The 26,603-nt window shown below is 33.4% G+C and overlaps 1 protein-coding gene across 7 annotated transcripts in view; it reads left to right on the forward strand.

Moving 5' to 3' along the window:
- Positions 1–26,603, forward strand: part of ZFYVE28 (zinc finger FYVE-type containing 28) — a 186,460-nt gene that overhangs the window by 53,716 nt on the left and 106,141 nt on the right. For all 7 annotated transcript variants that reach the window (XR_007948406.1, XR_007948405.1, XM_051966358.1 and 4 more), the window contains exons 3-6: positions 7,943–8,080; positions 10,182–10,384; positions 17,282–17,371; positions 19,177–19,266. Coding sequence is in view for 5 of the 7 variants with exons in the window: in XM_051966358.1 (XP_051822318.1) it covers positions 7,943–8,080; positions 10,182–10,384; positions 17,282–17,371; positions 19,177–19,266 (521 nt within the window). In the remaining 2 variants the exon portion in view is untranslated. The remainder of the gene's footprint in view (positions 1–7,942; positions 8,081–10,181; positions 10,385–17,281; positions 17,372–19,176; positions 19,267–26,603) is intronic.

Here is a 26,603-nt window from a genome sequence, read left to right on the forward strand (position 1 = left end):
AGATACCTAAATTGATCTGTGATAATTTTAGAAAATTCTTTCAGTGATACAGATTTTAACTCATGTATGCCCAATCATCCTGTGCAGTTTTTGTTTGTAACCCCTGTATTGTTTCCCAGGAGAAAGTGGCTACTCAGAAAGAAGACTTTCTTAACTCCAAATTGGGTCACAAAGAATTAGACATGACTTAAAAAATTCATTTAGCAGGTGAGGAAAATGAGATTCACTGAGATTAAGCAAACCTGTCCAAATTCACACAGATAATAAATTGCAGGGGTAGGGTTGAAATCAAGGACTTATAACTCTAAATCCCAAACTTTTTTCAGTATGCTCACAAAACCAGAAGAAATAAGGAAGTTGAATCTATATGGAAGGATGACACATAACTATTCTCTTAGAGAAGAAAGAAAGGAGTTGGCAGAGTTGGCTTTATAATCAATCCAAAGACAAGAAACATTATTTCATTGGCTATCTGGTCATCTTGTATTGCAGAATGACTATAAGCTTTCACCATATAGACAGTGTATAAGAGTATAAGTACAAAAAGACCAGTATGGAAATAATTGCAACTTATGCACCAATGTTGGTTACAAAGGATGAAGACAGATAAATTTGATGTAAAACTTGATAAGAAGGTCTATATCAAATCAATATCCTCTGGTCCTCAATACCTTTGATGCAAAATTGGGAAAATAGGGATGGCAAAAAAAAAAAAGAAGGCTTTCTTGCTTTCTCTTGCCATCTTGAAGATACCATGAAATGTTTTAACTGTCTTCGTGTTATCTCACTTCCTTGCCCAATAACTAGCCCATTTTTTCCTTGTTGGCATCTTTTATGCCTTTTCTTCTCTGGAGTTCTATGTTGACATGCCTATCATGTTGAAGTAGTAAAACGGAGTAGAAATATCAAATAGATTTGGGAGAGCATAATAGTTCAATTGACAGAAAAAATTTATGTCATAGGCATCCATCATAGGTAATATGATTTGCTATATTTTATTATATGAATAGCACACGGGTATAGACAAATACAACTAGGCAAGGCTTACTCATACTGAGTAAGCAGTTTGCTTGGGGACATAAATTTTAAGGTCTCGGGGAGGAGGGGGAAAGAAAGGTGGGAGCTAGGGAGTGATAAGAATATGTATTGAAATGTTGAGACTATCTTAAAGATGGTCTGGGAAAACTGAGTTCCTATCAAGTCTGGCTCAAGGGATGGATGGATTAATAATCAACTCTGGCTTCACATCATTCTACGCAAACAAAACAGTTGGGGGTGGGGGGGTATTGGGGGAGGAACAGATCTGATCGTAGTTGATAAAAGAGCAGATTGGACTCCTATTTTATCAATTCTTGTGAATAAGCTAGTTTAGAAATCACATCAATGTGCTTATCCATTGTCCATTGTGTGATGCTCATTTTTAGTTCTGCAAAAGCAGTTATGTTCTATGCCTTGCTGTCATAATGTAATACCAATGGAATGTAAGTATTATTATTTTTAAATTTAATTTTTTTTGTAGAATCTGAGTTGATAAACATCAAACAAACATGAATGTTCTCATAAACAAAAAATGTAAAAGAAGACTGTATTTTAAACACCCCTCCCCCATATTTTGTGGAAAGGTTTTTTTTTAAGTATATATTGAATTCAGTACATTAGTTCCAAAGTTGTCCTTCTTGTTTTTCCTTCTGCACTTTCTCCTGTTTTTATTTGTACATATTTCAAAATGTTTTATTGATGTTCTTTTCTTCTCCTCAAATCCCTCCCCTTCCAAAAAAAAACCCCTTTCTTTTGTAACAAATTAGCACAGTCAAGCAAAACAAATCCATATATTGACTGTCTCCAAAAATATGTGTCACACATCTATTAAAGCTATATCAAAAAATAGAAAGCATATTTCATTATCAGTCTTATGTGGATTCATGGTTTGTCATTGCATTAATAAAACAATTTTTAAGACTTTCAAAGTGCTTTTTCTTTACAGTGTTATAGACATTATATAAATTGTTCTTCATTTTCTTTTGGCTTCCCTCTGCATCAATTAGTATATTTTCCCAGTTTTTAAAAAAATACATCCCTTAAATAATTTCTTATAATATCCCATTACATTAATATACCATTGTTTGTTTATCAATTTTCCAATTAACGGGTTCTCCCTTAGTTTCCCTTTCTTTGCTATAGGTAAAAGTGCTGCTTTGAACATGGGAGTTTTTTCCCTCATGTTTGTTCTCCTTAGGGACACACCTAGTGTTGCTATTGATAGGTTAAAATAAGATACAGTTTAGTACCTTTGGAGGAATGACTCAAAATTGCTTTCCAGAATGGCTAGACAAATTCATAGTTCCATCTTAAGTACATTAGTGTACATATGCTATCAATATCATTCTGATAATTTTCTTTTTTCTTCTTGATCATCTTTGTCAGTCTGATGCAGTTGAAATAAAACCTCACAATTCTGTTAATTTATTTCTTTTCGTGTGACTGCTTTGATTTTATCCCCTGTGATATCTCTCTTGTATGGATAAGATCCTTTCTATCTTTATTTGTGAAAGGTGTCATCTTCCTTTCTCCTCTAATTTGTTTATGTTTAACCATTTATATCTAGGTCATTGGGGTATATATAGTATGATTTTGGTTTAAAATTAATTTCTTTAAAAAAATTTTTAATATTCTTTTCTTTTTAAATTTTGAATTACAGTTTTCTTCTTCCCTCTATTCTCTCTCCCATTCACTGAGAAGACGAGCAAAATTATATTAAATAAACATATGAAATCATGAAAAACATTATTTCCAAATCAAACATATAACAAAAGCAACAAAAAAATAAAGCTAAAAAGTTATACTTCAGTTTGAACTCAGAGTTCATCAGTTCTCTCTTTGGTAGTGGGGAACATTTTTTCATCATGAGACTTTTGGGAACTGTCTTGGATCATAGTTTTGATCAGAATAGCCAAGTCTTTCACCCTTGATTAATATTACAGCATTGTTATTACTATGCATAATAGTCTCCTGGTTGTTTTTAATTCATTTTGCATCAGTGTACTTTTTTTTCTGAAACCACCCTCTTGATATTTCTTACAGTACAATAGTACTCCACCATAATCATGTGCCACAACTTGTTTGGCCATTCCCCAGTTGATGAGCATCCCCCTCAATTCAAACATTGTCCACCCTCACCATTTTCCCTTTCACTGTAAAGCTTTTCCTGGCATGCCTCTTTTATGTGAGAAAAATTTCCCCATTCCAACTCTCCCTTCCTCCTTCTCCCAGTATATCCCTCTTTCAAGGTCTTTTTTTGGAGATTATCCCAATGTAATTAATTCCTGCTCATGCCCTCTCTCTGCATAGAACTCTAATAATAATAAAGTTCTTGGGAACTACAAGTATCATTTTCCCATATAGGAATGTATACAGTTTGAACATGTAAGTCCCTTATGATTTCTCTTTCATATTTACCTTATTTCTTTTGAGTCTTATGTTTGTATGTTGTATTTTCTATTCATCTCTGATCTTTTCATTAAATATTCATTCCCCCCCACCCCGAAGAATAAAAATCAGATTTGCTGGATAGATTGGTCTTGGTTGTAATCCTAGCTCTTCTGCCTTCCTGAATAGTATATTGTAAGGTTCTTAGAGAGTCAAAATGTCCCTGTAGAAAGAGAATTGGATTTAGAGTCAAGTGACCTGGAAACTTACATTTTCTCATTCTGTGACTCAGGCTAAGAGATGTCAAGAATACACAAAATAACTGTACAAGAAATATCCCCATTCAGTTCAGTGGTATGGCTACTGATGCAGAGCCAGACATCTTGGAGAATGAAAGCAAATGGAACTCAGGAAGCATTTCTGACAATAAAGCTAGTAGAGATGACAGAAATCCAGATAAGCTATTTAAAACCCTAAAAGATAATGCTGTTAAAATATTGTACTCAAACACTGTAGTGGCCACTAGATTAGAAAAGTTCAGGTTATGTCCCAATTGTATAGAAAGGCAATGACAAGGAATGTTCAGGTTACCAAATAGCAAGGTTATGCTTAGGATTCTGCAAACTAACCTTCAACAATATGTGAATTACCAGAAATTCAGATTGATTTTTGAAGAGGCAGAGGAACTAAAGACTAGATTGTCAACATTTGCTGAATTATGGAGAAAGCAAGGGGATTCTAGAAAAACAGCTATTTCTACTTCATTGACTGCACTAAATCCTTGGTGTAGATAACAACAAAATTTGACAAGTCTTCAAAGAGATGGGAATATTAGATCATCTTGTCTCCAGAGAAACCTGTATACAGACCAAGAAAAAAGTTAGAACCAAACACAGAACAACTGATTGGAAAAGGAGTACAACAAGCTATATATTGTCATATTATCTATTTAATTTATGTACAGAGTATATAATGTGAAATGCCAGGCTGGATCAATCAAAAGCTAGAATTAAGGTTGAATTGAATTCAACAATTTCATATATGTAGATGATACCACTCTGATGGCAAAAAGTAAAGAGGAATTAAGAAATCTCTTGAGGAGGGTAAAAGTGGAAAATGTAAACGCTTGCTTAAAGCTTAACATAAAAAATATTAAGATTTTGGTAATTGGTCTCATCACTTCCTGGGAAATAGAGGGAGAAGAAATGGAAGTAGTGTCAGATTTTATATTCTTGAGCTCAAAGATCACTTCAGACACCATCTGCAGTTTTAAAATTTTAAAAGACTCCAAAAATCCATGGAAAATCTGGAATGCATACTAAAAAGCAGAGACATCACCTTGCTGACATAGGCATAGATTTAAAAATTAAAGCTCTGGTTTTTCTAGTAGCAATGTACCAACAAGAGTTAGACTAAAAGGAAAACAGTGACACAAAATTGATGCTTTTGAATTGTGGTCCTGGAGAAGATTTTTGAGAGTCCTTTGGAGGCAAGGAGATCAAATAAGTCAGTACTTAAAGAAATTAATCCAGACTTCTCAATGAAAAGTCAGATGCTGAAGTTGGAGTTTAAATACTTTGGCCCCCTAGTGAGAAGATGGGACTCACTAGAAAGGGCCCTAATGTTGGGAAAAATTGAAGGTAAAAGGAAAAGAGGACAGCAGAGGATGAGATGGATAGATAGTATCATGGAAACAATGAACATGAACTTGGATAGACTTTAAGAGGTAGTGGAGAATAGGAGGGCCTGGGATACTGTGGTCCATGGAGTTACAAAGAGCCATGTATGACTGAACAACCAAAAAGTGAGAGGATTGGATTCAATAAAATCTCTTTTACTCTAAAATTATTATTCTTTGAACTCTGTAGAAAATAGGTGTACTTTGATGTAATTTTTTTCTTTTCTTAGCCAAAGAATATAGGATTTAAGCTTTAATAGAGAGGCCAGCTTTAATAATTATTCTACTTAAGATATAAGCTAATTATTGAAATTATAACTTGTCTATGAATTAAAGGATAACTATAAAATCTATTAGTGATATGGAATTAAGGACAATATCAATTGAATAAGGTTATTGAATATTTTATAGCCAACTAATTGATTTTTTCTTAAACTAAACCATATTCCCATATATATTAGTAAATTTACTTTTAGATTATAAGGCAATTTAATATAATTAGTTAATTTGAATATTCCATGACACTTTCCTAAACCAGAGATTCATTTGTTTACTGTGCTTCATCTAAATTGATTGGCATTCTTTCCAGAATATGAATTGCTACCTCCATCTGAACTCATCATGTAGATAATTGGCACACTTTCCTTTTATAGATTTTATGATGATAGAAGCTTGTAAAATCAAGAAAAGAAATGAAATGACTTTTTAAAAAATTAATGCTGTTATGAATAAAAGTCCATCAGTGCTATGGAATTGTGAAAAATGAAATAATAGGGAATATTGAAAGTTACCTTTTCAAATGTCTGTATATAGTATTTAAATCCTGACCAGTTTAAGTTACTAGTTACAGAACATTTATCTGTTTTTATTAACTAGTGAAATTCATTTTAAATCATGAACCGATCTCCAGACAAAACATTATTCTTGCAGAAAAAGTCAAACTATGTAGAGATGTTTTATTTCCAAAAAAACTGGAAAATTTATCATATTGCGAAAATGTTACTTCTGAAAATCAAATAACTGAAGAGAATTCTCCAATTAAGTTAATCTTTACTGTTTAGTAATAGAAAGCAAAACTTCTTAACCATTGCCTAAGTAATATTACAAAATCACAAGTGGATTTTGATTTCTTTTATTTTTGCCATAATAAGCTAAATTTTACTCACATTTTACTACCCTTAAAATTTATTTTATACAAATCAGGTGATTTCAGTTTAAATGAGCATGGCACTAGACCTGGAATCTTGATATTTTGATTTAGTTTTAACTCAATTGTTGGTTGATTAGGTGAACTTGAGTGAACTCTTTAAATCAATTTGAATTCCTGAACATCACTTGGAAGCTAAGCATTAAATATTAAAATACTACATATAATACAAAAAGCATATTTTGGTTCTGCTCTGGCAGGAGCAATTTATACTAAGTTGTAGAACTACACGACACACACACACACAACACACACACACAGAGACACTCTCACATGGCCATCAATCAATCAGTAAGCATTTATTAAGCACATTCTATATGTTAGGTATCATGCTTAGTACTGGTGATACAAAGAAAGGCAAAAATAACCCTTGCTTTCAGTGAACTGGCATAGAAGAAATAACAAGTAGTAACTATGCATGTATGAAATGATAGAGAGCAAATGGAGAGCAATTTGAGAGGGGAACTCCTTGGAAGGATAAGAAGAGCTATTTAGTGACTAAGCCATGACTAAAACCCAATTATCCACATTCCTATTTCTGTGTTCTTTCTAAAAGGTTCACAAACAACTTTTCCTCCTTAATGTCCAAACACTAAAACACATACTAAAAAATAGGAATATAATATAGCAGAAAGAATACAGTACTGGAGACTTGGGTCCTAGTGTTTCTGAATTTGATCTTTTATAAAATGAGAGGGAAGAAGGAGAAATGGGAGTAATTGATTTTGAAGCTTCCTTTCAGCCCTATAATTTCATGATAATGTTATTCTAAGTAAAATAAGAAACATGTGCTTCCAAAATAGAAGGTACTACCATGTGCATAATCAAAAAGATGATCAGTTAAAAAGGAAGGGAAAAGGAGAACTCTACCTGTCTATAATCACCAGGCTAGTTGCTGTGGAGTAAATAAAAACACCTGATATTTGTGTAGTCTCTTAAATTAGTTACTACAGACATTATTATTGCCATTTAAAGATAAAGAGGCTAAAATGTCATAGAAATTAAGTGGCTTGTGCCTAATCACATAACTATTAAATGTTAGAAGTGACCTAAGAAGACCTTTATGAACTGATGCAGAGTACAATGAGAAGAACCAGTGTAACAATTTAAATAGCAAGAATAAAATTATGAAAACAGATAACTCTGGAAGATTTAGGAACTTTGATCAATGCAATGATTAACCACAGTTCCAGAGGACTGACAAGGAACTATACTACCCATCTCTGAACAGAGAAGTTATGAACTCAAGAGAGACGTTTAAGATACTTTTTTTAAGACAAGATCAGTGCAAGAGGAATTTGTTTTATTTGACTATACATATTTATAAAAGTAGTTTTGCTTTTCTTTCTTTGTTGAAGGCAGATTTTCATTATTTGAAAAAAAAAATAGTTTACAAAATCAAAAAAGTAAACCAGAGGAAGAAGGTAGAGGGATAGTAGCAGGAAAGAGTCAATTAGAGAAAAATAAGTTTCAGTTCAGCAGTGAGGAGATTGTATGTAAGATTATTTACCACTAAAAGGAATATCTATTTTCAGATGATAAACTTCAGTATACTTGTTAAACCTATTTTAGCTCAGTTTGTGGTGCAGGAAAAATATTATTTACGTAATTTTAAAATATTTCTGTTTCAGGATAATGTCTTAAACATTATAAATCAGATAATGGATGAATGCATTCCAAGTGATCGAGCAAATCGAGATTTTTGTGTCAAGTTCCCAGAGGAGATACGCCATGACAATCTAGCTGGCCAGCTTTGGTTTGGAGCAGAGGTAGTGTTTCTGATTTCTGTGATTTTGTTTTTGTGATGTATATAGCCAACAAATATATATATTCTTTCTCTTAATACTTGAAACTGAAACAACATAGCTCATGTCTGTCTAGTACTTTAAGATTTTCAGCTTGCTTTCTTCAAAGCAGTTTTTTAAAGGAGATAAAGCAGTTATTCTTGTCATTTTCAGATGAGCAATCTGAGTCAGAAAGGAGTTAAGCAGTTTACCCCAGGCCATATAGCTAAGAGATGGAGAATTGGGATCTGAATCTAGGTCTTTTAACTTTCCTCCCCCTTCCCACTCCCTGACCTCCCAGCCCAGGGCTCTTTCCACTACACCATGCCATGAACATCAATTTTTTCCATTCATGTATTAAAGAAAATAAGATTTAAATTGGACAAATTGTCATTTGTTCTCACAATTATTTTTTTTAAGAAGACAATCTGGTTATTTTTAGTAAGTAAAAGAATGAGCAATTGGGAAACATAGCTTTAATTTACATATTATATGCCTAAAATAAAAAAAATTTTAAGTAAATTTAATCTGTTGATAATATTTTAGAATAATTTTGAGCCTTTTAAAAAAAACCTGATTTTTTTATCTCAAAGTTTCATTTTGGTGGGACTGCTATTAATAAATGTCATTTTTCTAAGCATGTCAATTAGACTTATTTCCCTAGATCATAGGTACTCAATTTTTTAATAAGGTAAATTTTATTTTCTTGAAGACTTGAGACCTTCACAACATTAGTATTAGGGGAGAAAGGGAGCTGATTCTGAAAAGTTAAATGATTTGTTACCTCCTAGAGTTTGAAATTGTTTAATCAATCATGTCATTCTTTGTGATCCCATTTGGGAATCACAAACAAGAACTCCTGATCTAGTCTAATTTTTACTGATGACGTCAAGACTGTGAGAGGAAATAGACTTTATATCTTCTACTTTTTTCCCCCCAAAGTCACCTCTCTCCAGAAGGTTTCTCCTTCCCTTTAGTATTTTTTTTAGAGGAAATTGGGGTTCACACAGTAAGTGTTAAGTGTCTGAGGCTACATTTGAACTGACGTCCTCCTGACTTCAAGGCCAGTGCTCTATCCACTGCACCATTCAGCTGCTCCCCCTTCCCTCTGATATTTATTGCTTCTTTCAATAGTAACAATACCTAATATTTGTATAGTGTCTTTTATGTGCAGGGTACTGTGGTAAGTACTTTACAGACCCTCACAACAACCTGGAGAGGTAAGTGCTGTTATTATTCAGAAATTTGTTGTTGTTATTGAGTCATTTTAATTGTGTCCGATTCTGGATGATCCCATTTGTGGTCCAGCTCTTTTTATAAATGAGGAAATTGAGGTAAATAGAGTGAAGTGACTTGCTGAGGGTCATACCCCTAGTTGGCATCTGAGGATGGATTTGAACTCATCTGTTCTTGACCCCAAGTCCTGTTCTGTATTCATTGTACAATTTACCTACCCCCATTCAATATATATTAAGCATAGTAATGTGCTCTAGGGCAAATTAATTGTGAAACTCTGACTTGGTCTTAGAGAAAGGAGATTGAAGAATATTCTTGGAAATCTGTTAAATAAACATTAAGGATGGGAAGTCATTGCCCTTGCTTTATTTATCTCTGTTTTTATATATTAGTGAAAATTTATTTGACTGGCATAAGAAAAGAGAATCCTCTCAGAAGTATCTTTATGCTATGTAACAGCACAACAAATGTTTATAATATTGTTAGAGTTAGAGGTTGCTTTTTTTTTTTGGCAGTTGATGCATGTTAGACAAGTAAATAAATTCACAAAAACAGGAATTTAAAAATCATGTAAGAAAAAACAAATTAATTTTAAACCTTTTTTCTCAATTTGGCAAGCTATTATCTTAGAAACAGTTTTTGTTTTCAAAATAATGAGATGTTTTCTAATAATGAGAATCAAGGCCAATAAGATGTATTACTATCTAAGTTTGTATCTTTTTGGAGAGTAATAACTATATCTATCTATATCTATCTATCTATCTATCTATCTATCTATCTATCTATATATATATAAATAATTACTTTTGTAGTTTAAACCCTAACTTTTTCAACTCTCCTGTTTTAACAGTGCTTGTCTGCAGGTTCTATTATCATGAATCGTGAAATAGAGAGCATGGCTATGAGGCCGCTGGCTAAAGATCTAACGCGTAGCTTGGAAGAACTTAGAAACCTCATTCGGGACCAAGCCTTAAGAGATTTAAACATTTACACTGAAAAAATGAAAGAGTCTCTCAAACATTTTGATGTCCTATTTGCTGAATTTGAGTTGAGGTAAATTGCAAATTCTACAAATACTTAGAATTAAATTCACAAATATAACTTTCAGATTATTTTTCTATGACTTTGACTAAATTTTCAAAGCTCTGAAGTTTATATTTATTTATATTGAGGTTTATATTCATTTTCTAAGCAAGTTCTGGTAACAAGTTGAATGGCCAAAAAATTAATAATATGATGGAGGCTCTTCTAGTTGTGGGTTAAGTCCTAATGTGTGAAACCAATCACTTAGTCAAACATTCATTAAACATTTATTATGTTTTAGTAAATTCATGGTCTCATTAATGTGAACACTTCCTCCAATCAGAGCATATCAAATTCTTATTCCCATCTCATCATAGGCAAATCTTGTCCATGCTCTTTTATTTACCCATCTTGCAGGAGACCTTCCTTTAGGGGAGTGGCTCTTAACTTTTTTAGTGACCTACTCTCTTTTAAAAAAAATTTTATTATTATAGCTTTTTATTTACAAAACATATGCATGGGTAATTTTTCAACACTGACTCTTGCAAAACCTTCTGTTCCAACTTTACCCCTCCCCACCTTTCCCCTAGATGGCATGTAGTCTAATACATGTTAAATATGTTAAAGTATATGTTAAATCCAATATATGTTTACATATTTATACAGTTATCTTGCTGCACAAGAAAAATTGGATCTAGAAAGAAAAAAAAACCCAAGAAGGAAAACAAAAATGCAAGCAAACAAATAACAGAAAGAGTGGAAATGCTATGTTGTAGTCCACACTCATTTCCTATAGTTCTCACTCTGGGTATAGCTGATTCTCTTCTTTACTGAACAATTGGAACTGGTTTGAAGCATATCATTGTTGAAGAGAGCCATGTCCATCAGAGTTGATCATTGTATAATCTTGTTGTCATGTACAATGATCTCCTGGTTCTGCTTATTTCATTTAGCATCAGTTCACATAAGTCTCTCCAGGCCTCTCTGAAATCATCCTGGTGATTGTTTCTTATAGAACAATAATATTCTATAACATTCATATACCACAATTTATTCAGCCATTCTCCAATTGATGGGTATCCACTAAGTTTCCAGTTTCTAACCACTAAAGAAAGGGCTGCCACAAACATTCTTGCACATACAGGTCCCTTTCCCTTATTTAAGATCTCTTTGGGATATAAGCCCAATAGAAGCACTGCTGGATCAAAGGGTATGCACAGTTTGATAACATTTTTAAGCATAGTTCCAAATTGCCCTCCAGATGGTTGGATCCATTCACAGTTCCACTAACAATGTATCAGTGTCCCAGTTTTCCCCTGTCCCCCCAACATTGCTCATTATCTTTTCCTGTCATCTTAGCCAATTTGAGAGGTGTGTAGTGGTATCTCAGAGTTGTTTTAATTTGCATTTCTCTGATCAATAGTGATTTGGAGCATCTTTTCATATGGCTAGAGATACTTTCCTTTTCTTCATCTGAAAATTGTTTCTTCATATCCTTTGACAAATATTTGTCAATTGAAGAATGCATGATTTCTTATAAATTTGAGTCAGTTCTCTCTATATTTTGGAAATGAGGCCTTTATCAGAATCTTTGCATATAAAAATGTTTCCCCAGTTTATTGTTTCCCTTCTAATCTTGTCTGAATTAGTTTTGTTTACACAAAAACTTTTTAACTTTATATAATCAAAAATTTCTGTTCTGTGATCAATAATGATCTCTAGTTCTTTGGTCACAAACTCTTTACTCCTCCACAGGTATGAGAGGTAAACTATCCTATATTCTTCTAATTTATTTATAATCTCATTCTTTATGTCTAGATCATGAACTCATTTCAGCCTTGTCTTGGTATATGGTATTAGGTATGGGTCAATGCCTAGTTTCTGCCATACTAATTTCCAATTTTCCCAGTAGTTTTTGTCAAATAGTGAATTCTTATCCCAAAAGCAGGGGTCTTTGGGTTTGTCAAACATTAGATTGCTATAGTTATTGACTATTTTGTCCTTTGACCTAACCTATTCCACTAATCAACTAGTCTGTTTCTTAGCCAATACCAAATAGTTTTGGTGATCACTACTTTATAATATAGTTTTAGATCAGGTAGGCCACCTTCATTTGATTTTTTTTTCCATTAGTTCCCTTGAAATTCTTGACCTTTTGTTCTTCTAGATGAATTTTGTTGTTATTTTTTTCTAGGTCAGTAAGATAGTTTCTTGGGAGTTTAATTGGTATAGCATTAAATAAATAGATTAGTTTTAGGTAGTATTGTCATCTTTATTATATTCGCTCGACCTATCCAAGAATACTTAATATTTTTCCAATTGTTTAGATCTGGCTTTATTTGTGTGGAAACTGTTTTGTAGTTTTGCTCATATAGGTCCTGACTTTCCCTTGGCAGATAGATTCCCAAATATTTTATACTGTCAATGATTATTTTAAGTGGAATTTCTCTTTGTATTTTGCTGTTGGATTTTGTTAGTGAGATCTACTCTCTTTGAAAGTCTAGTGAGGCTGAACTGAGATCATGTTTCAGTATGATGTTTTAAATTCATGAAATAAATATTGAAATTTTATCAAAATATTGAAAAAGCAAGTTTATGGACTCCAGGTTATGAACTCTTATTCTAGAATCTAGGTCTTTTATCATTAAGTATATACCAGCATAAAATTTTGGCCATCTATCTTTTTTCTTTCACTACATAATTAACCTACCTCTTTTCCTAACCATATGTCTCTGGGTGATAAATATTTGAAAAAAAAAATCTTTTGATTTTATTTGACAAATACTTCCAATGTCCCCATACCCTCAAAAAGCCATATTTTATTATAAAGAATAAAAAAAACCCCACAGTGCAGTAAAACTGATCAACATATCAAAGATGAAAGAAGACTGATATTATCAGGAATATTCTGTGACCATAGATTAATAAAGGACAAATGTGACCTTTCATATTTTTTCTTTTGAATTACTCTGATCATTATAATTTTATAGCATTCAGTTTCAGTTGTTTTGTGGTGGTTCTTTCCTTTTACATTGTTGTCATCAATGTATATTTTTCATTTTACAAAAGTTCATTTCAACCTTCTCTTTGCCATGCTTATTATTTCTTACAGCATGGTAATATTCCTCTATATATATGCATCATAATTTGTTTAACCATTATTCATTTGATGGACATCTAGTTGTTTATAGTTCTTCACAACTACAAAAAGTTAAGTTAAATATTTTTGGTGTATATGGGCCTTTCTTTTTATTATTAATGTCCTTGGGATATATGCTTATCTTAATAATGAACTAATTTTTTTTTTAGTTTTTAAGGTCTTCTGGTATGCCTGAACCTAACCTATCTTTTTGACTCATTGAATATTGCCCCTCTCCTAAACTGTTGAATACAGACAAACTGGCCTTCTTTTTGATCTTCCTTATACACATTCCATTTTTCATCTCTATTTTCTATGACTGTCCCTCATACTTGGAATGTACTCCCTCTTTGCCTCTATTTATAGAATGTCTCTTCTCTTTTAAGATGCTACTCAAACACCATCTTCTATATGAAACCTTTCCCTATCCCTTCCAATTGCTAGTATCCTCCAAAATACCATGTGAAGAATTATTTTGTATATGTTTTTACTTTAAAAGTATATTTTTATATGTAAATGTGGTCTTCCCTTAGCATGTATGTTCATTGGGAGCAGAAATTATTCCATCTTCTTTACTTGTATCCCCAGTGCCCTAACACATAGTAGGTGCTTAATGAATACTTCAGAAATAATTTATTTTTGTTAAAAATTTTAATCATTTTTAAAGCATGATTATAAAATTATTTCCAGAATGGTTATACTACTTCACAGCTCTATAAATAGTGCATCAATATGCCTGTCTTTCAATCAGCCCTTAACTGTCATTGCCAATATATGAGGTGTGAGATGATATCTCAGAATTATTTTGACTTGTCTTTCTCTTATTATTAATAATTTGGTGTATTCTTTCATGTAGTTGTTAATAGTTTGAGATGCTTCTTTTTAAAACTATTAATATTTATCTACTTTTCTATTGAGGAATGGCTTTTAGTCTTATTATATTTCTGTTAGTTATATCTTGATATCAGATCTTTATAAGAGATATGTGTGTGTATACATATATATATATGTATTATAGAAAGATTTTTTCCCCAGTCACTTCCCTTCTTATCTAACTTAGTTTATACAAAAGCCTTTCAATTTCATGTAATTGAAATCATCTACTTTGTCTTTTGTAATCATCTGTCTCTTTTATTTGGTTTAGAATTCAATTCTTATCCATAGCTGTGAAAGATACCTGAATTGCTTCTCCTCTGACTTTTTTATGGTGTAAGCTTTAATATTCAGGAAAATAACTATTTTGAGGTTAATGTTGCATGAGGTATAAGATTTTGGTTTTAACTATGTTTTTTCTGCTCTTTCTAGTTATTCTAGCAATTTTTGTTAAGAAGAATCTTTTTCCCTGGGGTAATGTATGTTTTTCAGGTTTATAGAACACTGGGTTATTGAATAGAGTTCAATTATTTCTGTTTTGTTTTGTTTTGTTCCATTGATATATCTTTCTGTTTGTTGTTTGTTTTTAAACAGTGCTAAATGGTTTTGATTATTAGCATTTTATAATATACAATGATGTCTGGAATTTTAGACCTCCTATTTCCCTTTCATTCCTACCTTTTTTTCATCATGTCCCTTTATATTCTAGAATTTTTTTCTTTTATTTTGCCTTATTTTATAGTTGATACCTGAATTTTGGGAGTATTGCCATTATTATTAAGGCATGATCCAAAATGACCATTAACTGTTACTGTAGTTTCTTAAGTTCTTAAGGAGAGATTCTCTCTTTTCTGCCACTTCTTATATGCAGGTTATCCTTATTAATAGGCTACAGTTCTTTATAATTACTATAGGATTCCTATTTGTACTTTGGGTCACTCACTCATATCTGCTTCTTCAGAAATTATACCATTATGATCTATAGTCCTTAGCATAGATCCATACATAGCATTACAGGAAAGAATATTAGTTTTAAGAAAATGTGTTTTTGTTTCAAGAACAAGCTTGAAATTTTTTTTTAATGCTACACAATTTTTTCCATTTCTAGCACATTCCCCAAGGATATAAAATTATCAGCAACAACAATAACAACAGCAAAGGCTTCAGCTAACCAAAATATTTATAGGCATACTTCTTATAGTAGTAAAGAACACTTAAAAAAATATTGAGGAATAGTGTGCTAGTATTCTACCATAAGAAACAACAAATATGATAAATTTCCAGAAACATCTGGAAACTTATGTGAACTGATATAAATTACATAATCAGAATCAGTAAAACAATGTACCCAATGACTTTATTTAAAAGGAAACAAGACAGAATAAAATCTTGAAATTGAATGCTGCATAATTAAAATGACTAATTTTAGTTTTCAAAAAAACTTAAGGAAAAAACATTTCCCTTCCTTTATTGCAGAGATATGTGATTAAGGATGTACAGTGTACTAACATAGCCAGTATGTTGATTGAGTTTGATACCCATTTTTCCTTTTTTAATCTTTGTTTCCAAGAATTAGCTCTATTAGATGGAGGAAAATATTTAGAGAATGTGATATAAAAATGGCATAAAATATGTTTAAAATCTATTTTCTGATTTCTTGTATAATTGTTTCACTCTCTATAGACTGCTCCTTTTCTTTGTTATTAGAATAATTTTTACTTGTATTCAAGATTTCTTAAGAACTTCTCTTCCCAACAATGATGCGTTTGAGGATGTATTCTGATGGAAGTGGATCTCTTTGATAAAGGGAGCTAATTCAGTTTCAATTGATCAAAGATGGGCAGAAGCAGCTACACCCAAAGAAAGAACACTGGGAGATGAATATAAACTGCTTGCATTTTTGTTTTTCTTCCCAGATTATTTATACCTTCTGAATTCAATTCTCCCTGTGCAACAAGAAAACTGTTCAGTTCTGCACACGTATATTGTATCCAGGACATACTTTAACCTATTCAACATGTAAAGGATTGCTTGCCATCTGGGGGAGGGGGTGGAGGGAGGGAGGGGAAAAATCGGAACAGAAGTGAATGCAAGGGATAATGTTGTAAAAAAATTACCCTGGCATGAGTTCTATCAATAAAAAGTTATTTAAAAAAAAAAAAAAAAAAAAAGAACTTCTCTTCCCTTTTGGACAGACTTCCATGTAATTCCTTCTGTGAACTCTTTAAAATATACTCCCTGAGAGCCTGAAGTTTATTCAAACTTTATTTGGATTTCCTTTCCTTTCCTAACATAAATTCTAAAATAAAGAAAGCATAAAACATAGTTTGTTTGAAACCATAATTGCACTTTGGAAAAAGGGAATGTGTGTTACCATCAAGAAAGGGGCAAAATTTTGAGGAGACAGATTAAATTTAAAAAACATGCCTGCATTTTGCCATTTGAATTGGTACCTATTACAAGACTTGACTCTCCAATCCTGTAACTAGTTTGCTATTTCTGATGTTTTAACTAACTTGAAATTTTTATAGGAATCACAGTATTATAGTTCTTATTTCTAATTGTTTTCTTATTAGTAATGTCAAGAAACAAACCATTCTGCAACATTGAGAGGACAAGAAAACAATTCTAATGACCTCAAATTACAGCTAATATTCCATAATATTATTACCTAGAAAACAGTTAATAGATCTGTCACTCCCTTTAGTAACTAAGCAGCTATAATTATGAATGATTTTCATTTTTACTCTCATTTAAAATTGCATTTGTGAAATTATCCACCCAAAAAGGGTGATATTATAATTAAAGTGTTTATCCATTTATTTGGTTTTAATCAAAGATATTGAACTGTTTGAAGGGACAAAATTACAGCATTTTATAATTAAAACATAATACTTTGTTGTTGTTTTTTTTAGTTATGTCTCAGCAATGGTACCTGTAAAGTCACCAAAGGAATATTATGTACAACAGGAGGTAATCGTGCTTTTTTGTGAAACAGTGGAGAGGTAAGAATACAACATAAGCAAAAAATTCATTATGTTTTGTGGTTGTCCACATTTTAATTTTTCATAGGATTAACATAACTGATGATTATGAAATATCATTTCCTAAGGGATGAGGTGGGATTGAGTGGGAGAGTTAGTCTGCTTTTCTGTGGAACATGAAGACCCAAAATCATTACTTTTAGCTACATAGGGCCTTGCTAGATCAGTATTGAAAAATTTGAGACTTCTTATGTAGGCCATGTTAAATTATTTAGATGGAGATAAACCATCAGTCAGTCAACAAGCATTTATTATACACTTACTTTGTGCCAAACTCTGAGCTAAATATTGGAGATACAAAGAGTATCTTTGTACTTTAATGGAGTTGGCAGTTATTAGCAAAACTTCAAACAAATGGAAGGATGGGTTGAATCTTATAAAATTAAAGTTAGTATTCAATTTCTCAGGGATCCCTTTCATTGATTCTGTTTAGTTTGACAACATTCATTTAAAAAAAAAACTGGTATGTACAGGATACAGTAGATAGAAAGGCAAAAATGAAATAATGATCGCATTTAAGGAGCTTATGTTTCATTAGGGCAAGTTTCAAGGGAAATGGACAAGAAATAGATCATAATCATACATGAGGAAATAGGAAGTCATCTGAGAAGGAAGAGTATCTACAGTGCCGGGGTAGGATCTGGAGTGTATCAGGAAAGACTTTACGTATTTGGCAAGGCTTGAATAAAGAAAAGGATTCTAGATATTGGGGATGGATCCTATGAAGGCTCAGAGAATGAAAATGAAACATTGAATTTATGGATTAGCCAGTAATCTAGTTTCCCTGGAACATAACGTATATGAAAAGAAACATGAAACAGGTCAGGAAAGGTAAACAGAAGCTAGATCAGAGAGGATTTTAAATGTAAGGTTGAGAAATTCATATTTTAACCTGAAGCAGTAGGGACCCATTGAAGGTAAATAAGTAGGAGAATTACTTGGACTCGTACTCTAGAAAGAATATTTTAACAACTGTGTGAATAAAGGATTAGAGGGAGGAAAGTTAGAAACTAAAGAAACCAATTAGGAGGCTAATGCTGTGGCCTTAACTGGAGTGGATAAAGATCTGGACTGTAGTCATTGTTGAAGTAGAGAAAAAGGGACAGATTATGTCCCTGTTGATCCCAGGACTTTGTCATCTACTCCTGTAACCAGACCCTTTTGGACTTCAGAACCTTTTAAAGCTGACTTCTCCTAGTTAGAGTTGAAGCTTCTGGATTTCAGGGACCATTTCACTTTTTCTGTTTGTACCCTCAGATATTAGGACAATTCTTTCCATTCATTTATTCATGACTCCTTGGGGACCATAATTCTGGATCCATGAGTGTAACACTGCTTTGATAGGAGAAAGTTGCTTTCTCGAAGTCTTGATTTATTTGCAAAACACTTCTGTATTAGTGAACTGGTTGGAGAATAAAGGTCTTTTTTTTGTAGTTCTCCTGATTGAAAAGGTTTTAGAATTTAACAATGATATTATAAGGGATTGTGGGGCTAGGAATACAGCTATAAGATGTCAGTTATTAACAAGGACATCACCAAGGAAAATGGCAGGCTAAGCATATGCTGTAACACTAGTTAGTGCTTTGTTTAAGGTGTATGTTGAACTGGATTGGGGGGAAAGATTTTTACATTTGGGACAGTGAATTGATTTTTTTAAAGTTAGCAGCCATCACTTTATGTTTTCCCTTATTTCTTGAAAGGACAAGTTTTCTGATTGCAGAAAAAGTAACAAGTTATTAATATTTTCCTTTTCTTTAATTGGCTAGAGCTTTGAAGCTTGGATACCTCACTCAAGATATGATTGATGACTATGAACCAGCATTAATGTTTACAATTCCAAGATTAGCCATTGTATGGTAAGTATTAGGCAATATTTGGGAAGTTTAGCTAATTTTTTTGGTGCCTTTGAAAAAGCCAGATCACTTTGAGAAAATCTGGTAATGTGGTGTATAAATTGTAGAAGATGACAGAAACTAGGATTGTTTTAAAATGATATTAAATAATAACAATATTTTGCATAGAATTTGTGCTTTTCAAAGAACATTTGTTTATATTTTAATATTAATTTTTTCAACAACTTTTTCAAGTAAGGTAAATTATTATCCCCACTTAAGAGATGAAGATAATAAGGCATGGAAAACTTAAGTGACTTGCATCAAATCACATAGCTCATTAGTAATACCGTCAGTTGTAGAACCGAGACATCTTGATTCAGACTCTGATTTTCTTTACAAAACATCAAAATATATCCAAAAAAATACACTGTCACCATTTTTTTTAAGCCATGGAAGTGATCTAGTGTGTGATTTAGAACATGAAAGACTTTTTACAACAATGCTGTTTTGTCATCATGTTGTATCTTGAAAATGGATTGTCTGATGTCTCATGACAAAAGTAGGTAATGATGTCAGAGAAGCCCTCAAGCTTAGCTACCCAAAGCTGAAACAGGCAGAGTCCCTGGACACTTCCAGTCTAGAGGATGGAGCCCAGGTAGAATAAGGCTGCCCAGAGAACAAGATCAGGGACAAACAAGCATCTCTGATCAGTCTCAGGTAGAGTCAGATCCCAGAGCCAAAGGGGCAAGATGAGATTGTGTCAGATGGCAGGTCAGAGATCCTTGGCTGCAAGCCCGATGGAATGATCAGGAAGTGCCTATCCCCTACATCATGGTGCTGACACAGACTTTGCAGGGATTCAGAAATAGTTATACCAGAGAAAAGCCAGGGGAGTTATTCTCCATCTTCAGTCTCTCATTTACCAGCTCTGATGATCTCCTGTGCAGCATTTGTCACTGGTGATCATCTTTGCCTCTTTGGTGCTCTCTCCTTTCCATGTTCCTCACACTTAGTTGACCCTTCCTCCTCAGGCTTCTATTCAGGCTTATGATTCTTATCTCACTCTCTGATTATAGGTGTCTTTCCATATCCTGCCCTTCACTTCCCTTCTTTCCCCTCTCTTGTTTTTCTTCCTTGCTTCTCCCCTCTCCTCTTTCTCTCCTTTTCTCCTCTCCTTTTCTCCTCTTTCCCCACTTCTCCCCTCTCCTCCCCTTTGTTCCTTCCTTCTTTCCTCTCCTTCCCATATCCTAGCCTTCCTCTCTTCCCTGTCCCCTTACTTCCCATCCCTCTGCTCCTTCCCCTGCCCCTTCTCTTTTTTTTTTTCTTTTATCCCCTCTATTTTCCTCTCCCTCTCTCTTTTCCCTCTCTGTCTCTCCTCCCTTTTCTCTTTCCCTTTTTCTTCTCTGTCTCTCCTCCCTTCTCCCTCTCCCTTTCTCCTCTCTTCTTCCTTCTTTTCTCTTCCCCTCTTTCCCCTCTCCTCCCCTTTCTTCCATTTTCTCTGCTCTCCCTACAGCCTCTTTCCCAGAGACCTCATCAGCTCACAGGGATTTAATTATCATCTTTGCAGATAATTCCCATGTATGTGTGTATATATGTGTATATATATATACATATATATATGTATATACCTATACATATGCACACGTATATTTTGCAAGAAGCCCCCAAATATGAGTGTGTGTGTGTGCGCGCGCGCATGCATATGTATGCTCTGGCTTGAGCCTCTGAATCTTCCTCCTGAACTCCCTCCGGGTACATAATCCCAATAGCCTATTGATCACTTCAGGCTCAATGCCCAGTAAGCACCTCTAACTCACCATGTCTAAAACAGAACTTGTTATTTTTCCTAAGACTCCATGCCCTCTGGGTTCCCTGTTTCTGTAGAGCACTAGACTCCCTCACCACCCTAGTTTGCAGCTTTGTTGCCCTTCCCTCCCCTCTTTGTCATCTCAGACAGACAGTCATCTCCCTACTCTTACTTGTACATCCACATTTCTCCCATGCATTCCTCACTCTCTACAAGGATACCTTCTTGGTTCAGAACTTCATCCCTTCTTGCATGGATTCCAACAGTAATTTCTTTACTTGTCTCCTTCCCTCTGTCACACTGCTGGCAAAGTGAGCTTTCTTGTAGAGGACCACAGATATTAGGGAACTCTGAGAAAAGTATACTTGAAGCAAAGATATCTGCAGTCCTCTACACTTCCTAGAGAGCAAGAATGACCACATCTAATTGTGGCTGTTCAGTCATTTTAGTCACATCAAAGTCTTCATGACCCCTTTTTAGGTTTTTTGTTTTGTTTTGTTTGCAAAGACTCTGGAGTAGTTTGCTATTTTCTTCTCCAGCTCATTTTACGACTAATCATTCATTGTCTGAGGCTGAATTTGAACTCGTGATGATGACTCTTCCTGACTCTAGACCCACTACTCTCTCTACTGAGCCACCTAGCTGCCCCCCTAACCATATCACTCTCCTGCTTAATGAACTCAAATAGCTCTGATTTGTCTTTGAAATCAGTTATAGATTTCCTAATATGACTTTTAAACCTTCACAACCTGTTCCCAAATTATTTTTATATCCTTATTATACATTATCTCTCTTTTTGCACACTAAGGTCCAGACTAGCTGGTCACATGTATCATCTCCCATCGCCATGCATTTGTACTCTACTTGTCTCACATGTCTGAAATACTCTCCATTCTTAACTTCAGCCTTTTAGAATCCCTTGTTTCCTTCAAAACTCTGTCCCAATATCTTTCTATATAAGATCTTTCCTAGTGTCTCAGCTGCCAGCCTGCCCTCCCCCTGCCTGGTATTTATTTTGGATATATATATAGATAAATGCATATATATTTGTGTGTCTATAGATATATAGATATATATGGTCTTCTCTGATAGAATGTGAACGTCTTAAAGAGAAGGATTTTTCCCTTTTTGTCTTTTGTCTACAAAAGTAAAATTTTGTTGCTTGACTAGATTAACATTTTCAAGGCCAGTAAATGGAGACATAGAATTGTAAAGAACCTAGGGGAAAAAGTTCAGACTTTCTTATTGCCTGCCTATATAATGAATACAGTGAAATTAAGCATTTTTAGCATCTATTATTGTAAAATTAGAGGAATGGACTGGGAGGAGATAGAATGAGGAAAAACTCCCTATAGCACCACTGCCTTTTAAGGGTATCTCATCAGTGAAAGAAGGTAAATGAAGACGGCAGTTAGCATTTATGACAATTCAGATAGTCATGGTTCAGATAATTAGGATTCAGTAGTCAAGGAGTTTCTCTCTTCCTATTGCAAAAAGGAGTCATTTTGTAAGAAAATATGGATTTGGGATTAGTTGACACAAACTTAAGTAACTGAAGAACCGGTAATACATTTTAAAACAAGGGTGGTGAATATTTTTAAGATTTGAGAAGAACTCTTGAAAATAGAGGCTATGAGTTTATTCAGAATCAAGGCTACTTTTCTTTCCTACCTTCTCCCACAAAAGAATATGAAGTATTACTAAATGTAGAAAAAAATACAATTACCCAAGAGTTCCCTTAAGTTTTTCAGGCAGATGCAGCTACTAAATAAATTTGTAAATATAATATTTCACACCACTCTTAGGAGGAACTTGCTTCTAGGAAAAAAATTAAAATGCTAACTAAATATTATGAAACTTCACAATCATAGTCATATGCTTTTCTTTTTAACTGATGAAATATTTTGGAGATTCAAAGAAAATAAGACTTTGGTTGCATTTCTGTATCAGGAGCCTTTAACATTTTTATATTCCCATTTATAACTCTTTGCTACAAGGTCACAGTAAGATAGTGTTTTGTTTCTTTAAATTGTTATATTTCCTTTTCTGCAAGATTTTTTTTTCGAAAAGTCAAAAAGAATAAAATAAAAGACACTGCTATTCTTACTGCAGCAGAGAAAATATAGCTTAAAATCTGACCTAAACTTTGAGAAAATCACTTGTCTGGGGTATTTTTTTAAAATAAATTTACATGAAACAGAAGATATTCATGTAAATTTATTTTTTTAAAAATCTGTTTTTTTTTCATCTTCTGTTTTTATTTCACCCACATCTCCCAGTGTTACCCTCCTTCTTTCTAAAGAAAGCCATCTCTGATAATAAAAAACAAAAAACAAGGGGAAAATATTTAAGCAAAATGAATCAATAGATCAAAAAAGCCTGCTATCACACACAGTCTTCCCATGCCTATACCCTTTCCTGCAGAGAAGCTAGAATGAGTAGGGCAGTTCATTATATCATTATTGTATCACAAATTTCTATTCTTTTGTTGCTCTTTCCATGTCCATCACCATAATCTTTATGCATATTGTTTTCTTGGTTCTGCTTACTTTACTCTGCATCATTTTATATAAATATATTTTTATATTAATCATAATCAACAGTTCTTATTGCACATTGATATTTTACAGTGATTTTTCAAAGCTCTCTGATAATTTTGATTGCAGAGAGTGGCATTGCTGATATGAAGAACCTTAAAGGTGAATCCTAACAAACGACCTTTGAATTTAGGTGAATGTTAGACATTTTTTAAGAGGTGGATTAAAGCACATGATATACTTCTGTCTTATCAGTTGCATCAATGCAAAAACTCATTTTCGAAGTACCTTTTTTTTTTTTGAAGTCAAGCCACTTTCTAATTAAAATATGAGAATTCCTTCCCTGCCTTTGTATTTCACTTTATAATAGTACATCCAAGAAATCCATAAAGGTTGCAGCCTAGAGATATTGCTCTAAAAGTGAGGTACACACATGGATCTCAATGTTTCTATATACTCCACTGATACACATGTGTACATGTTAAGTCACCAGGGAGACAGTGCCACAGCATCAAAAAAACTCCTGTTCCCATTCCTGGTACTTCTCCTCCAAGTCTCACAGAGAGGGTCATTTAGGAGGCAGCTCCTTGTCAACTACCCTTCAAGAGAAGAAGGAAGTGGGTTGATATCCTATTAAATTATCATAGTATAAAGTCTGTAAAATACTGGAGTTTAAGCTTTTCAATTTTGCCATCCAGGAACATATTTCTTAACTTGCAATGTTTTTCTTTTATTCATCATCTGGTATTATCTTTCATGTCTTTTTTTTGTGGAAGCAATTTAACAATGTTAGGTCGATTTGCCAACATTAAGGTATGAATGGAGTCTAGATTTTGAAGAGGTGGCAAGGGGTAAAGATGGTTATAAAAGAATATCAAATAAGAAATGTCAGGCTTGCAGGTGAACAAGGTCATATGCTGAAGATGATGGTACAATTTATGATGTTTAGATGAGGACAAAGTACTCAAATTTAGAAGTCAAAGGAAGAAGAGAGGTGTTCATATAAATTGCTTTGAAAGACTTCAGCAATTACTTTATCTGACGACCAGACTACTGAGAGGAGAATCTATGAAATTATAAATTACACAAGACCATAATTAACATTCTCAGTCATGCAGAAAATAATTTTTATTGGAGATGCCCTATAAATGGCTCTTAGTACAGTTTTCTAACCTTTGAAAATATGTATGGAATTCTTCCAGTATCCAGGTTAATTGAAAGCAAGTAGCATGTAATTTCTTGAAAGTTCACTGTTTCATTTTTATTTCCACAATACCCACTTATGTCTAGACAGGTGAGCTGAATTATGGGGTCACATCCTTGAATTTACTCACGCAGCAGCTGAGGCTGTTAATAGGAAAACTTGTCAAAGGAATGATTCAAACTGTTGCATGTTGGAAAGTTATTTGACATGACAGACACGTTGTCATAAAGTTTCTTCTTTCTTTATATGGGGCACTTTTTGGACCTCCAATAAAATCTAAGGGTTAGATGGAAGAGAAATAAGTTAGAGATAAAATAAAGGACAATGAATAGTGGGAGTCTGGGACTTTTTGACAAATCCCGCTGTGGACCATAACAAGAGATCACTGTCTCTATCATTCTCTTTTGTTCCAAGCTCACTTGGATTTCTGATTCTTGGGCAGCAGATTCTGACTGCTGCTTCAATGTGGCTCAGAGGCATCTTTCATTTGCCTTCTTGATCCCAATACAAGGAATCACATGCATGACATGTACTGCTGGTATTTCTCTGAATGATGGGAATTACCATTTCCTGGTCCTTGGAAAATGCTTTGGAATTGTAATCAAAATGACTTAGGTTCAAGTCTCATCCCCAGTCCTTCCTACTATGTGACTCTGGACAAGCCACTTAGAATTCCAGTGCCTCATTTTCTATATGACAGTAATCATATTACCTTCCTAAAGGACAACTATGAAGAAAATGTTATACTGTTTTATATCCATATAGATATTTGATATAGTTATAGATAGTAGTTATATTGTTATTTTGACCATGACTTGTTATTAAGGATCCCATGTTTTGTTTGTTTTGTTTTTCTAAAAATTGGCCAAAAACCTTCTCCAGTTTGCTGATATAGTTAAATAATTGCATCTAATCTCATGTCAATCACTTACTAGTTGTGTAAACATGGGCAAATCATTCAGCTTATCTGAGCCTCAGTTCTGTCATCTTTAAAATGGGGATAATAATAGTACCTACTTCTTAAGGTTGCCTGGAGGATTAAATTAAATAAGAATGTATTTAAACTATATTGCAGATTTTATTGAGCTATTCAGATTGATTTGCCTTTACAAGGCTAACTATGGAATTCTAATTTTTTCAGTAGATTTTCTTAAAAGTCCAGACTTTGTGCTATTTATTCATTCCCTCTCTCTCCTTTTTTATATTACCAACTCTAAGATAACATAGTTACTTTCTCCCAAGGGTTTTCCCATTTCTACATCTCCAAATAATTTTTCCTACATTGGTCAGGATTTTCAAGAGTGGCTCCAGTGTTTTCTCTTGTTGCTTTCTTTATCAAGTGAAAGATGAAATTGTTATCAGTTCTCCTCTTTCTCTTCTCTCTCTTTTTTTCTCTTTCTGTGAGAATATCTTATTTTTATCCATGAAACTAAAACTTCAGTTTTGACAAATTATCTCTTAGTCACTGTAATAATAAGGCTCACTATTAAATAGATATTTTATGACATACCAAAAAGAAATGGGAAGAACTCCAATGTTATTAAATTTATCCTTCATTAAAATTTTATCTTTCTTTGACTAGATCAACAATTCATGCCCCTATCTTTAAATTTGTTTTGATTCAAATTTAAATCATAGTAAAAATTGCCAGCAATTGAATCTTTTAAATTACACAGTAAGTTGAACACAGTTACAATTTGGGTTACAATCTACACAGCAGAAGTCAAGATGTGTGATGTTTCTCTTTAGCCAGATATCACAGATGCATAATCTCACATTAGGGGGTTGATTAACACCAAACATGAAATAG

Source organism: Antechinus flavipes, chromosome 6, assembly GCF_016432865.1.
Source record: "Antechinus flavipes isolate AdamAnt ecotype Samford, QLD, Australia chromosome 6, AdamAnt_v2, whole genome shotgun sequence".
NCBI lineage: Eukaryota > Metazoa > Chordata > Mammalia > Dasyuromorphia > Dasyuridae > Antechinus > Antechinus flavipes.